The 15,383-nt window shown below is 50.5% G+C and overlaps 1 protein-coding gene across 1 annotated transcript in view; it reads left to right on the top strand.

Moving 5' to 3' along the window:
• Nucleotides 1-14,857, top strand: part of Cux1 (cut like homeobox 1) — a 305,159-nt gene extending 290,302 nt beyond the window's left edge. The window contains 5 exon segments of the mRNA XM_028894394.2: nucleotides 1,480-1,668; nucleotides 7,437-7,701; nucleotides 12,220-12,566; nucleotides 12,569-12,641; nucleotides 12,643-14,857. Coding sequence (XP_028750227.1) covers nucleotides 1,480-1,668; nucleotides 7,437-7,701; nucleotides 12,220-12,566; nucleotides 12,569-12,641; nucleotides 12,643-12,889 — 1,121 coding nt within the window. The 3' untranslated portion in view covers nucleotides 12,890-14,857.
• Nucleotides 14,858-15,383: the final 526 nt, after the last annotated feature.

Here is a 15,383-nt window from a genome sequence, read left to right as displayed (position 1 = left end):
CTCTAGCTGCACTGTGGAACTGGCACATTCTGCCTAGCATCCTATGTCCCAGATACTGTGTTAGACCAAACGGGGGCCTTTCTGATCCCGATCTCTACTTCCACCTTCCAGAATGAGCTTCTGTTCGTTCAAGCTTTTCCCATCAGTCCATGTCGGTCATAATAGATCTGATACATAGCTTTAAGAATGGCAGCCCTCTCCCTACCACACAGGAATGGCTTTCATGAGGAAGCAGACCTTGGTGTATGTATGTGCATGCTGCATGTACACATACATGGAGGTCAGAAGTCAGTGTGGATGTCCTCCTCAAACTCTTTCTACCTTCATTTTGGGGACAAGATCTTTCAGTGACCTGGAGCATACTGTTAGGGCTAGACTGGCTGACGACCATTGAGTTGCAGGAGTTTTCCTGCCTTCCCCTCCCCAGTCCAGGCATACAGCACCCACCACTGTGCCCAGCTTTTTATATGAGTGCTGGGGGTCTAACTCAGGTCTTCACGATTGCACACAGTACACCATCTCTCCCAGCCTTCCAGCCCTTCTTCTAAGCCTGTGGCGCACACGGTGCACGCTTGGGACCTCTTGCACCCTCCATAGCCATACCCTGCCTGGGAGAAGACGGATCCAGGGGAGGCCTGAGCTTCTCTGAGCCACATCAAGCAAAGGCAGTTTAAACTGCAGAAGCAGGACATCCTTTCAATCCCAGAGCTTCCAGACCCCCTCACTCCTGCTGTGCCCCAGGGTCAAGTGCTCATTCTCTCAGCAAGACCCTTGACCTTGCTAATCATAAAAAGACACCCAGCTGGCCTCTGGCTAGGAGCTGCCTGTAAGAAAGAGCTGAGCAGCTGCCACTCCAGCCTCTGGGTTTGTGCTTAGGGGTCCCTGCCTCTGGTAGATACTGCATGCTCCACCCTCAGTTCCCCTGGCTCCTGGAAGCCTTTCTTTTTCCCCTTTCTTTCCTTTTTCCCCTGAGGCTATTGATGTGTAGTTTATGCTAACCTGGAATTCCCTATGTAGCCCAGGCTGACATAAAACTGCTGGTCCTCCTGCCTCAGCCTCCCAACTGCTGGAATTACAAGTGTGTCTGACCAAACCTGCTACCTGGAGGCTTTTCTGAAAGCCTCGTCACCCGTCATATACATGGAGAACGCAAGTGTATTCAAATTCCCTTGCCAATCAAGTTGTGAGAAGACAAGTGAAAGAAATGTTTTGGTACTGAAGCTGTAGGTCTGAAGTGGAGCACCTGCCTAGAATCCCCCAGTAAGAGACAGGGCGTGGCTTAGTAATAGACTACTCCCCTCACATGCACACAGCCCTCGGTTCCACAGCCAGCCTGTAAAAACCAAAGGAAAATGTTTCTACAGTGTTGATAGGGGCCAGGCCTCCACAGTCCAGACTGAACCACGTGTCTCAGTTCAGGTTCTTAGCGCCTGCTTGCCCTCTGTCTGTCAGTGACCATCTCTCACATCTGCTTTCCAGGTCAGCGTTTATTTGGGGAGACCATCCTGGGGCTCACCCAGGGCTCTGTCTCCGACCTCCTTGCCCGCCCAAAGCCCTGGCACAAGCTCAGTCTGAAAGGCAGAGAGCCCTTTGTCCGCATGCAGCTCTGGCTGAATGACCCCAACAACGTGGAGAAGCTGATGGACATGAAGCGGATGGAGAAGAAAGGTACTGCCCCTTCTGCCACCCAGGCACCTCTCATTCACACATGCGCTTTCTGGACATCTTCCCACAGAGCTGGGGGCATGGGCTCCATGAGGCAGGGCACCGTAGTTTAGATGAGCATCAGCCAATGAGGAGCTAAAAGGACAGGGGAGACTTGTCCTTCTTTGGGGCCAAGAGTATAAATAAAGATCTTGTGACCCGTGGGCACATCACAGTCTGTGGTAATGGCTCATTTATTACATCTGTTACATCATCTACTGTGTGTGTACCTCATGCTAAAAGCCTGTGAAGATGGTGAAGAGCTCATTAAGATATATATATTGATGAGCTGGGATTATAGCTAGCTTGTAGAGTGCTTGCTTGGCATGTTAAGACCTCCACTACTGGGAGAAATACAAGAAAGAAATGCCTTTTGAACCAGACTTGATAGTACATGCCTGTAAAGAAGAGGCTGGGACTACAGCCTGGGTGGTAGAGTACTCTCCTAGCGTGTAAAAAGCCCTGGGTTTGCCAGGCGGTGGCCCACACCTTTAATCCCAGCACTCTCGAGGCAGAGCCAGGTGGATCTCTGTGAGTTCGAGGCCAGCCTGGTCTACAGAGCGAGATCCAGGACAGCTAGGGCTACACAGAGAAACCCTGTTGGGGGTGTGGGGAGCCTTGGGTTCTATCCCTCAACCTGGGAAGCTGGGAGGAGAGTTGTGATTGTTGGTACCATTATGCCAAAGGTCTGCCACACTGGGATCTCAGGATGCCTCTGCCCATCAAAAGTGTGCTCTCCACCCATAAAGGGACACTTCAGTGGTTATGGCCCAACCTAGGTGTGACCCAGGCCATAGCCCTCAGGGCAGCTCCACATACTCGAAAAGCCTAGTGATTTCCCAACTTTTAAATTTACTGTGTTAAATTTCAAGCAAACATACAAAGAATGATATGAAGACCCAATAGGCATGCTGGGAAAGGGCACGGGTCTTTAACAGCACCACTTGGGAGGCTAAGACAGGACAGGATATAACTCAGTTCTTAGCATGCACACGGCCCTGGGCTCCTCCCCAGCACTTCAACCAAGAAGGTGACCCAGGTCTTTATCCCAGCATTCAGGAAGTGGGCACAGGAGGGTCAGGAGTTCAAGGTCATCTCTGCTGCATGGTGAATCTTAGAGAAGGGAAGAGTGAGTAGACCAGACTGAGCAGCTCAGTGAGACCCGCCCAGGTTCAAGACTAAGAAAACAAGCAAAAGTAAACACTGCTGCTGAGTCTCCACAGTCCCCAGGACTTACCCAGATAAAGTGGGGCGCCCCACTTCCTGTCAAAGCCAAGACCGGCCGCCTCAGGTGTGACGGCGGCACAGGTGTGACACCAGGCCACTTCCACTTCCACCCCTGACCCTTCAGATGTCCACAGAGAAGCTTGTTCATCCCCTCTTCCCCTTCCGACCCCAGATCAGATGCTCCGGGCTTTCCAGGCCTCCAGCTTCCTTCCACGTGGGCTCTGGTGCCATCTTGTGTCACAGAAGTGTTACTGTCTCCGTGGAGCCCACACCTTGGGGTATCCAGGCCCCAGAATGGCTGTTAAGCCATTTCCTAGGGCTGCTAGACAGGGAAGGCTTCCCCAGCCTTCTCAGGCAACTGGGCACCTGACCTGTCAGTGACACAGCAGGGACTGCTTGGGCCTCCCCGTGGTGCCCATGATAGCTGTCACTTCTTGAGCATCGAGAGCACTGGTTCTCAACCTTCCTAATGCTGCGACCCTTTAATACAGTCCCAACATAAAATTATTTTTTGTTGCTACTTCATAACTGTAATTTTGCTATTATGAACCGTAATGAAAGTATCTGTGTTTTCTGATGGTCTTAGGTGACCCCTGTGAAATGATCATTCAACCCCCAGAGAGGTTGTGACCATGGGTTGAGAACTCCTGATCTAGAGTTTGGCTCTCCTCACCCCGCCACTCCCATCTTCCCTTTCTCCATCTCTCTCTCTCTCTCTCTCTCATATATATATGACAGTCTCTTGTAGCCAAACGTGACCTTGAACTCTTGATCATCCTCTCTCCATTTCCAATTCATTATGTAGCCCAGGCTGTCCTGGAATTCATAGTGGTCCTGCCTCAGCTTTTGGAGTGCTGGAGTTAGAGACATCCACCACCACATCTGGTTTATGCAGTGCTGGGAATGGAGTCCTCCAGTGAGCCACATCCCCAGGCCCAGTATGTGCCTTCTCAGTAGTTTTCTTGGTGATAAAATAGTAGAGTTCAGTCACTGCCCAGCAGGAAGCCCTCTCCTTGTAACCAAGGGTGATGAAAATACCAACCTCTCCGGAGGGCAAGTGTTAGAAACAGTAGAAGTAGCCAGGTAGTTGGGCAGTAAGTGAGAAGTATTAACCTGTATTCCTTTAAAACAGTGTCAGGTGTGGAGACACATATCCATAATCCCAGCACTCCCTAAACTGAGTCAGGAGGACCATGAGTTCCAGGCTACCCTAGGCTACATAGTTCCATGCTAACCAGGACTGTATATGAGAAAAACAGAGACGGCTCAGTCAGTAAAGTGCCTGCCTTGCAAGCAAGAGGACCTGAGTTTCAGCCCCAGGACACACTTCAAAAAAGAGAGAGTTGAGTGTGTCGGCACACCTGCCCTTAATCCTAACCGGAGGCAGAAGCAGGTGGATCTCTGCAGTTCCAGGCCAGCCTGATCTACATAACAACATAGTAAATCCCAGGACAGCCAGGGCATATATACTTGATTCCAACACAAGGGAGGCAGAGAGACCGGTAGCTCCCTGGGGCTCCTTGGCAAACCATCCTAACCTGTTAGATGAGTGCCAGACCAGTGAGAGACCCTGCCTCAAAACTAAAAGAAGGGAGGGGCTGGAGAAGCAGCCGGTGCTTTAGAGCACTTGCTGCTCATGAAAAGGACCTCGGGCTGGAGAGATGGCTCAGAGGTTAAGAGCACCGACTGCTCTTCCAGAGGTCCTGAGTTCAATTCCCAGCAACCACATGGTGGCTCACGACCATCTGCAATGAGATCTGGCTCCCTCTTCCGTATACATAATAAAGAAAGAAAAAGAAAAGGACCTCATCTGGTCTCCAGCACCCCTGTGACACATGCCTGTAACCCAGGACCCATGGAATCTGACCTCTCTAGCACTGTGCTCACTGCACATACTCCTCTCCCCCACACACAAACATACACATAATTTAAAAAGAGATTAGGGTGGATGGCGCCTGAGGAACATCCCTAGAGGTTGTCTTCTGGCCTCCACATGCATTATGTACACATATGTACATAACGCATTGTTGGCCATAACAGATACACAACAGAGAGACCACACAGCATCCCAGAACCTCAGTTCTACCACTGCCCATTCTCATATACCTACATGATCACTCAGGTACACCCTCATATATCTACACAATCACTCAGGTACACCCTAAGCAAGATCTCATCCTCATGACCCTCCCTCCCCGGTCTCCATAAGTGAAAAATTCCTGTCTCCATCATCTGTCAATCACTTTACATTTCCTCAAGCCAATGGCCTTCTTCCATGCCCTTGTCCTGTGTCAGCCAGGAAATGACCACATGGATGGTCTTCCTTTTCAGTCCTGCACCCAGGTATCAAGTTCTTGGACCTCCTCCTCCTCCTCCTCCTCCTCCTCCTCACCTTTGGCCTGACCCTGTTACCAACCCAAGCTCTTCCACCTTCTCGATCCTCACCTCGGACTCTTGATCCCCAGCCATCCTATTCCCTGCTGCCTTTTACTCTTGCCCACTCACCTCAGATGGGCCTCTGCATTTCTGGCATCCCTCCCTCTTCTCTGGCCACAGTGCTCTTCTCCCCAAATATCTCACCACTCCTGCAGCCCTGTTAGTGCTGTGTCTCAGTCACACTCTTCCGTTCCCCCTGGACTGCTGAGTGCCTCTGGAGTCTCAGGTGGGCCTGGACCATCTCTAACAGACTTTAACTTCTGTGGGGTCTCCAGAGTCATTCCACAGTCCTGACAGCCCTCGCCATCCCCTTCTTACTATTTCTTCCCCATCACCCACCTCTGCTTCCTACAGACATCACAGTCCTGCCTTTATCCCAGGACCCCATCTCTTGTTTCCATCTGTCCTTCCTCCTCCAGGTTCAGTCTAGCCACCTGGTTTCTCCCCGGTGCTTTCTCCATAGTCTCTCTCCTCAGCTTAGAGTCTGTTCCTTATCTCTGTGGGGAATGGTTGGGATCAAAGCCTCTGGAAGTCACATGTCTGGCTTTTCATTTCTTCCTTTCTTTCCTCTTCCTTCCCTGCCCTTCCTTCCCTTCCTCTTCTCCCTCCCTCCCTCTCTTCCTTCCTTGTTTTTAAGACTAGGTCTTCTTACCTTATAGGCCGGTATGATCCTGGACTGACAATTCTCCTGCCTCATTCTCCCCAGAGCAATTGCCTCCCAACACAGCAACTTCACTGGCCACCCTTGCTTCCTCCCTTCCCACCAGCCACTCAGCCTTTGCTGCCAACACCATGGATCCTCTCGAATTCTCCAGGGCTTTATTTTTCCCCATATTACCAAGTCCAAGTCCAGCCTGGTCCTTCCTAACTTCCTCCCTATGGTGCTAGATGCTGTTGGCTGTCCATCCCAAGGTTCTCCAGCCCTGTCTATAACACCATTGGCCCCGGCTGTCCTCAAGTCCCTCTTGGCCCTTCGTAGCTTCTCCCTGGGAATGTCCTGTGATGATGTGCGGGGTCTGCTAGGGTTCCATTTTGATGCAGCTCTTGTCTCAGTCATTGACTTCCATTATTACTGTCTTCCTTCCCCTTTATTCTTCTTTTTTCCTTCCTTCCTTCCTTTCTCTCTTCTCCTCTTTTTCTCTTGACAGGGTCTCACATAGTCCAGGCTGGCCGACACTATCCATGTACCCGAAGATGACCCTGACCACCTGATCCTCCTGCCTCCACCTCTCAAGTGCTAGGATTATAAGCATTCACTACTTCGGCTTAGGTTTCCATTCTCTAAAACAGCCTCCTGGTGTCCTCTATGCCACAGCCTACATTTACTAGTTACATCATCCTTCAAGGTGGCCTTGGAATCCCCTCTTTCGGAACGTCTCTGCCCTTTCCCAACTCTGTTCAGTGACCTCCATTAGCCCCCCCGGGCCTCCCCCCCCCCAGTGTCCCTGTCACCAGTGTCTTCATCACGCTGGACCACTCTACAGCTCTTAGTTAACTGTCAGGGAGGGCGGGGATAGCTGGGAGTCCACAGGACAGAGTGGGCCTCAGGGTTCGCTGAGGACGACAGCATGGTTCCACTGCAGGGCTTTGCTGGGGGGCACTTTGTTCACTTTTGAGTGCTAGGGCTCAAACCCAGGGTACCACACACCTAGACAAGCACCCCACTGAGTACAGCCAGAGTACCACACACCTAGACAAGCACCCCACTGAGTACAGCCAGAGAGTACCACACACCTAGACAAGCACCCCACTGAGTACAGCCAGAGTACCACACACCTAGACAAGCACCCCACTGAGTACAGCCAGAGTACCACACACCTAGACAAGCACCCCACTGAGTACAGCCAAGCTATTTGCTTTTTGATTTTTTTCACACTAGGTCTCAGTATGTAGTCCAGACTGGCCTCAAACTCATGATCCTCCTGCCTCAGCTTCCTCACTGTTGGGATTACATATGTGCCCCACCACACCCGCCTGTAGGTCTTCAACATCTCTGTTCCCAGAGCTGAGGCTCTGAGCTGGTTTCCCAGCCGTCCCTGAGCTCACCTGCTCTCCCTCTCTCCCTGCAGCCTACATGAAGCGGCGGCACAGCTCTGTCAGTGACAGCCAGCCCTGTGAGCCCCCCTCGGTGGGCATCGACTACAGCCAGGGCGCCAGCCCCCAGCCACAACACCAGCTGAAAAAGCCCCGGGTGGTGCTGGCTCCCGAGGAGAAGGAAGCGCTGAAGCGAGCCTATCAGCAGAAGCCATACCCGTCACCAAAAACGATCGAGGAGCTTGCCACACAACTCAACCTGAAGACCAGCACCGTCATCAACTGGTTCCATAATTACAGGTAGAGCCTGTCGAGACCCCTGAGAACGCACCCAACAGAGCACACTGTGGCCTTGGGCCCTGAAGGCGGACCCAAGGCCAAAACAGTGTTGTGCAATGTGAAGGGCTGGGCAAAGAGGCTACCGTCACACATGACTGGCCTCCTCCGAGAACTGAGGAAACTTATTATTTAGTGCGTGCGTGCGTGCGTGCGTGCATTTGTGCATGCTTGAGTTATGTGGAGATCGGAGGACAACTCTCAGGATTCAGTCCTCTCCGACCACCTTCTGGGATTCTGGGATGGAACTCAGTTTGTCAGTCTATGTGCAGAGAGCCTCTGTCTGCCGACTCATCTTGCCAGTCATCATCATCATCATTTTAGACAGTGTCTCACTGCGTAGCCTTGTTTGGCCTAGGATTTGCTACGTAGACCAGGGTGGCCTCGAACCCAAAGATCTGCCTACCTCTAGCTCTTAAGAACTGGGGTTAAAAGCCTGCACCACCACATACAGCCCTACGGGTCTTTTTTTTAAAAAGCTGGGAACTGGTAGGCCGCCACAGCAGGCCAAGGTGGCTGCCACCAAGCGTGACTTCCTAAACTTGATCCTTGGCCTCACACGTAGAGGGAAGAACTGGCTCCTGCAAGTTGTCTGGACTTCCACACACGTGCCATAGCATGTGGCCTCACCACACCTACTTCACACACATGCAGAAAGAAAATTAAAATAAACCAAGAACAAGATCATTCAGAATTGGCCTAGGTTCAGGTGAGGCTTGACAACAGAGCTCTTGTCTAGAATCCAGAGCTGGACCTGTGGCACAGTGGTACAGCCTTTGCCTGGCACAGACAACACCTTGCTTAAGTCCCTACACCCCCAAGCATCCTTCTCTGTACAGCTTTCTCGGTATCAAATCTGGGGCTGAGGCAGTGTATCTCAGTGGTAGAGCTGGGCACAAGGCCCTGCACTCCATCACTAGCATTCAAGGAAATAAGTTAAAATTTAAAGATAAAGCCGGGCATGGTGCTACACACCTTTAATCCCAATATCTAGAAGACAGACAGAAGACTGGAAAGTTTGGGTCTGTCCTGGGCTACAGAGTAAGTCCCTATCTCCAAAAGTAAACAAATAAATATATGTCTTCCAACCAGTGCTCAGGATGGAGAGTTCTAGTTTACCAAGAAAAGCCCTGCAGGCCCACCAAGGATGCGGTATACAAGGCCAATTCCTACACTGCCCTTCTGCCACCTCCAGCCCATGCACCTCTGCCTTACTGAGCAGATCAGGCCTCCTCTCGCTCCAAAGGCCCTGTAAGAGTTGGCATGGTGGTACACACCTGTAAACCTAGCACCTGGAAGCCTGAGGTAGGTAGTTCCAGCCCAACCCGGGCTACATGGTAAGGCCCTGTCTCAGAAAGCAAGCTTGAGAGCAAACAAACTCAAAAGTCTACATTTATTTATTTATTTATTTGAGTTGTGTATCTAGTAAATGGCAGAGACACACTTCAAACCATGCAGCATATCTGCATCCTAATTGTAAGATTTGGCTGCCCACCTAACCTGCCGTTTCCTGACTGGGCAGAGCAGAACTGGGCGCTCAGCCCACCAGCATCCTTGCTGCCAGATTATGAGCAGAGTAACCTCTCATCACAGCACCAGGGACTGGTCCTCCAGTTTCCAAGTTCCAAGCAGTTCAGAGCATTAGCTGCTCTTCCAGGAGACCCCGGTTCAGATCCCAGGACCCACCGAGTAGTTCACAGCCATCTGTAACTCCAGTTCCTGGGGATCTCACACTCTCTCTGGCCTCCATGGGCATCAGGCATAAATGTGGTACACATATATACATGTAGGCAAAGCACTCATACAAAATAAGGAAATGTAATTTAAAAAGTTGGGCATAGTGGCACATGCCTTTAATCCCAATACTGGGAAGGCAGAGGTAGAAAGGCGGATCTCTATGAGTTCAAGACCAGCCTGTCTACATAGTAAATGCCAGGGCTGTATAGAGAGACCCAGTCTCTAAAATAAGTAAATAAGTAAGTAAGTAAGTAAATAAATAAATAAATAAATAAATAAATAAATAAATAAATAAATAAACAAACCTTTAGGAGGAAGTTCTGATTTCACTCTAGCAAAAACATGTAACTACGGACCAGGTAAACAACTACCCCAAGATTCTCATATCTTGAGCCAAACCCCCTAAATCAAGCCTAGGACAGGCCTAGAACCTTAGCTATTCAGGAAGCTGATGAAAGGAAATTTAAAGTTTTAGGCCAGCGTGGGCTACAGGTTAGGTTCAAGGGAAACTTAGAAAGACTATGTCTTAAAACTTTAAAGTTTGGAGCTGGAGAGACGGCTCAGCGGTTTAGAGCATTGGCTGCTCTTATAGAGGACCGTGGTTCAATTCCCAGCACCCACATGCCAGCTCATAACTGTCTGTAACTCCAGTTCCAGGGGATCCAACACCCTCATACCAATGCACATAAAATAAAGTTAAATTAAAAATTAAAAAAAAAAAAAAAAACTTAAAAGTTCAAGAAGTGTTGGGAGATATATATAGCACTTGGCTAAAATCAGCCAGTCAAGGGCTGAGGGCATGGCTCTGCTGACATGTGTTTGCTGAGCAAGCTTAAAGCTCTTAGTTCAGTCCTCTAACACAGGGTACAGAGAGGGTATGACCTTCATTCAGTGTAGCATGAACAGAAAAAACAGTCTAAGCCGCGTCCTGCCCTGGCGTTTTTTATGGAGGCCACTTTCTACAGGGCACCCAAAGATGCTTTTCAAACAGTGGACATCTGCATATTATGCTGGCTTACTGGAAAGACACTGGTTGAGCCTAGGACTATGAAAGTGATGGGGAGGTGACTTAAGGACCCTTTGTGAAGGAAGCAAGCTGTCCTGGCATTCGGTGTCTCAGCAAGTTACCTGAGCACACTCCCACCTGAAGCTGGATTAAAAACTTGTTGAGCCTGGTGGTGGTGGTGGTGGTGGTGGTGGGGTGGTGGTGGTGGTGGTGTGGTGGCACATGCCTTTAATCCCAGCACTCAGGAGGCAGAGGCAGGTGGATCTCTGTGAGTTTGAGGACAGTCTGGTCTACAGAGTGAGTTCCAGGACAGCCAGAGCTACACAGAGAAACCCTGTCCACAAAAAAAAGAAAAGGAAGAAAGAAAAACTTGGTTGAGCCAGGCATGGTGTCCCACACCTGTAATCCCAGGCAGGGGCAGCAGATCTCTGTGAGTTCGAGGCCAGTCTGGTCTACATGGTAAGCTCCAGACAGGTTTTCATAGTGAGACCCATCTCAAAAGAAATATAAACATGGATAAACTTCGCTGAGGGACTGGAGAGATATAGCCCAGCAGTTAAGAGCACTTGCTGCTCTTCCAGAGGACACTGGTTTGATTGTCAGCAGCCTACAGCAGCTCACCACTGTTGGTAACACCAATTCCAGGAGAGCCAAGGCTCTCTTCTGACCTCCAAGTGCACCAGGCCCACATGTGGTGCTCACAGATACATACAGGCAAAACACCCATTCACATTTTTTCTTGAAATACTAAAAGCATATATTTGTCTCCTTCCTACTTGATCAGCTGACTCTTTCTCAGAGTCTGCTTCCTCCAGAGTAGGGAATCAGTAGAAAATATACCCCTGACCTTCTGTGGCTCAGAGCTCAAGTTACAAGATTCGCACCTTAGGCCACATCCAATAATTGACTTTCCAGTGAAGTTTCCTTTATTTAGTCAGTGAGTGTTATCACATGCCAGTAACCATGCTTGTTGCACAGAGTGGAAGGAGCTGGTTAAGGGATCATCAGAGTGAGATGAAGACGGAAGAAATGGTCCAGTCAGTAACTGCACGATGGAATCCCAGCTCTCAGAAGGCTGGAACAGGAGGACCTCTCTGTTCAAGGCCAGGCTAAGTGAGCCACGTGACAGACAAATCAAGACTGTCCCTGAGCTGGTGTCACTACATAACAAGACCGGGTCTCACAGATAAGGCTGAGGATGTAGCGCAGTTAATGGAGTGCTTCCCTAGCATGCACGGATCCCTGGCTCCTCTCCCCAGCACCACATAAAGCTTGCGTGGTGGTGCACACTTGGAACCCCAGCACTGGGGAAATGGAGGCTGCAGGACTGGATATTCAATGTCACTCTTGGCTAATTAGCAAGTTCAAGGCTAGTCTGGGATACGAGATCTTTTTTTTTTTTTTTATTTTAACTGTATTTTATATGCATTGGTGTGAAGGTGTCAGATCCTGGAGATCTGAACTTACAGACAGCTGTGAGCTGCCATGTGAGTGCTGGGAATTGAACCCGGGTCCTCTGGAAGAGCAGTCATGCTCTTAACCATTGAGCCATCTCTCCAGCCCCAGGATACGAGATCTTATCTCAAAAAAATTAAGTGGCCGAGAGAAGGTGGTGGTGGCCTCTCAACAGAGGCAGAGTTTGGGCAAGGGAGGCGGGCAGTGACCATGGCGGTGATGCGGGCAGAAGTGAGGCCCGGCCGGTGCACAGAACCTCACGGGGCCTTCCCTTGCTCTTGCAGGTCTCGGATCCGCAGAGAACTGTTCATTGAGGAGATTCAAGCCGGGAGCCAGGGCCAGGCCGGTGCCAGCGACTCACCTTCGGCCCGAAGCGGCCGCGCCGCACCCAGCTCAGAAGGCGACAGCTGTGACGGTGTGGAGGCCGCCGACGTCGAGGAGCCGGGCGGCGCCCCGGTGGCCACCAAGTCTCAGGGAGGGCCGGCAGAGGTGGCCGCAGCCCCGGCCGACCGGGAAGAGGCGCCGCCGCCCGCCGAGAAGGCCAAGGCGCAGCCGCCATCCTCGGCGACCCCAGGACAGGACGACGGTGAAGACGCGGGCCGGCCGAGGCCGCCGCCCGAGGGCCTCGCCGACCCCCGGCGCCCGTGCCAAACCTCGCCGCACCCGCGGCCGGAGAGGACGCCGCTACCTCAGCCACCGCGACGGCCCCGAGGCCCGGGGCCGGCCAGGGCGGGCCCCGCGGAGAGGAGTTCTGCGTTGCCAAGCACCAGCGCGCCCGCCAGCGCGCCTGCGCGGAGGCCGAGCTCCCTGCAGAGCCTCTTCGGGCTGCCCGAGGCGGCGGCCGGCGCCCGGGACAACCCGGTGCGGAAGAAGAAGGCCGCGAACTTGAACAGCATCATCCACCGCCTGGAGAAGGCCGCCAGCCGGGAGGAGCCCATTGAATGGGAGTTCTGAGGGCCCAGCCGGGCCTCTGGGCCGGAGCAGCAGGGCCCCAGCCGGGCCTGGCGGGCCGGGCGCCCAGCGGGCCCCAGCCGGGCCTGGGCGGCGGCGGCACACTGGCTAGCGGGGGCCGGGGCGGGGCGGGCGCTGCGGCAGAGGCCTGGACGTGTTCGCACTTACCGCCCTGCGGGCCACAGGGCAAAATCGCCATAGGCCAAGGTGCATATAGAAAACAAAGGAGCATTAAGCCCAATCTATGTCGTGTTTTCAAGGAAGAAAACGGAAATGTGTAGTCGAGCTTTTTTGTACCCTCAAGTGTTTTTTTTTTTTTTTTATTGCCCTTAAGTGATTTCCACAGGTTCTGGAATAACTCTTTACAGCTTTTGCCTTGTGCCCTCCTCTTTCGTGTGGGCTTTAAAAAAAAAAAATCAAACCCACATATTAAAAGGGGGCTTTTTATCTGCCATCTAATGGCTTCAGAGCGATAATACACTATTATCTTCTTAAACCAGGAAGGGGGGGGATTTTTCAGAAAAATTAAAAAAGAAAGTTTTTGTAGCTGTTCAGTTGCCACTAAGAGATTGCACAGTCAAACCGACTCTAAACACACTAGTTTGGATTCCTAAATATTTTCAAGAAAAGAATCTTCTCGTTTGAAACTTTGAATTAAAATAAAACACATTTACTCCACATATTTTTTAACAAAAAGAAAAAAAAAAGAAAAGTCACATCAGGAAAACTCTCTGATTTTGTGGTAGCTGACGTAGTGTTTTCTTGTACGTAAATAGAATCCTGACATGTAGTGCACATTGATCCATAGCTTTAACTGACTCTGGGCTTTTGCTGGCCAGAGTTTGTTTAATACACTCCATTCTAGGCCAAATCAGGACAAAAAGAAAGATCCGAATCTAGGTATTTTATAATCTGCTTTTTAACCTCTAACCGCAGAGCACGCTGATCAGACCTCATATCTCGGAGGTTTAGGAGACAAGTTAGAACTGTAGCATGTACCGGTTCATTTTGTTTTATGGTGTCTACGTCTGTGTTGGCACATCCGCTCATGAGCAAGCGTCGAAAGCAAGGAAAATGTAGACCCACAAGGTCACAGCAGTTAGTCCCTCCGTGTGCAGGCAACCGTCTGTTCATCTTTCCTTGGCACAGAAGGCACCTCACCTCACGCCACTCTCCAGGGCACCTGACGGACTGAGCCCCCAGGGAAAGATGCTCCCTGGGCTTGGGCAAGGCTGGCACAACCATGCGCGCGCTCTCTTCCTCTCTCTTCTCCCGTCCCTTCCCACCACAAGCACTGATAACCCCATCTACTCGTGGGAAGCTTCCTTCCCTGCAGAAGAGAGTACGCGGCAGTCTGGGCTCTGTCCCAGCCCTGTAGAGACAAAACGGTGACGCTCTTCAACTCCAGACCAGACCATTGGCCCTCCCTTCTTTCTCCTCTCACAGCGTTATTTTATGCACAGTTTAGGGCAGCCTAAGTACAAACCAAGTCTAACTTGTCTCTTGATTCCTCCCATTGTCTATGTGTATATGCGTGAGTATAGAGGTGGATGAAAGTGTGCGTGTGTGTGCGTGTGCAATTTTATACGTCTGTGTATTTTCTTAAGTACCTGTGCACACATAGAGTGCATTACTGCCACCTTTTTCAATAAGCTGGTTTATCAGTCATGGCTTCTACAGGTTTTGCTAATTTAGACTCCTTATTGCCATATCTTTAAACTAACAATAGATGATTTCGGTATATATATATATTTTTTTTTGCTTATTTATAGGTGCTGTATTTTATTATCTGATTGTTAGGAAGGGATGAAAGGGGCAAATATTCTTTAGAGGGATAGACTGCCGGCAGTATTGGGTATAATTTACAAGATGTAGCTGTCATACTGTATATTACTGATTGAAAACTTTTTGACCGTATTGTGTATCATTGAAACTTTTGTCTTAGGTCAACATCTTTGGATGACATTTTAATGGTGCATTCATTATTTCTTAAGTTTAATTAATTAATAGTACTTTTTTTTTTATTTGGGAGGGTGGGAGGGAGTTCTAATTTTAAAGGTATCTCCCGCTATTACACCTCAGTGTGCTTGTTATTCCTTAGCTCGTAGGCTTTGACTGTCAGATGTGAGACCACATTTCTTGCATGATGTTTGGAGCTTATATATTTTCATTCACAGTCTTTCACCCTGCAGCTGCAAGCCCTTAGTGGAGTTTTCACAAACTGTAAGAGTCACGACACTAAAGACAATGCCTTTTCATGAATGAGAAGTCCCCAGGAGGCTCTAGGAGGCTGGGAGGCAGGCCCCTTGTTCGCTCTTTGGATGGTTGCATCACTTCCGTGCTTGAGATCTGGTTCAGTGAGAAGAGAAGTCACAGTGGAGGGACAGAAGGAGAAAATGGAGTCACCCCCGGCTCTGTGCAGGGACCGTGGGTGAGGAAGACTCACTCACACCAGGGATCCCTTAGGGACATGGAGGAGCAGCGTCACTGGTGGGAT

Source organism: Peromyscus leucopus, chromosome 23 (assembly GCF_004664715.2).
Source record: "Peromyscus leucopus breed LL Stock chromosome 23, UCI_PerLeu_2.1, whole genome shotgun sequence".
Classification (NCBI taxonomy): Eukaryota; Metazoa; Chordata; class Mammalia; order Rodentia; family Cricetidae; genus Peromyscus; species Peromyscus leucopus.
The sequence above is the reverse complement of the archived record's forward strand: the minus strand, read 5'-3'. Positions and strand labels throughout refer to the sequence as shown.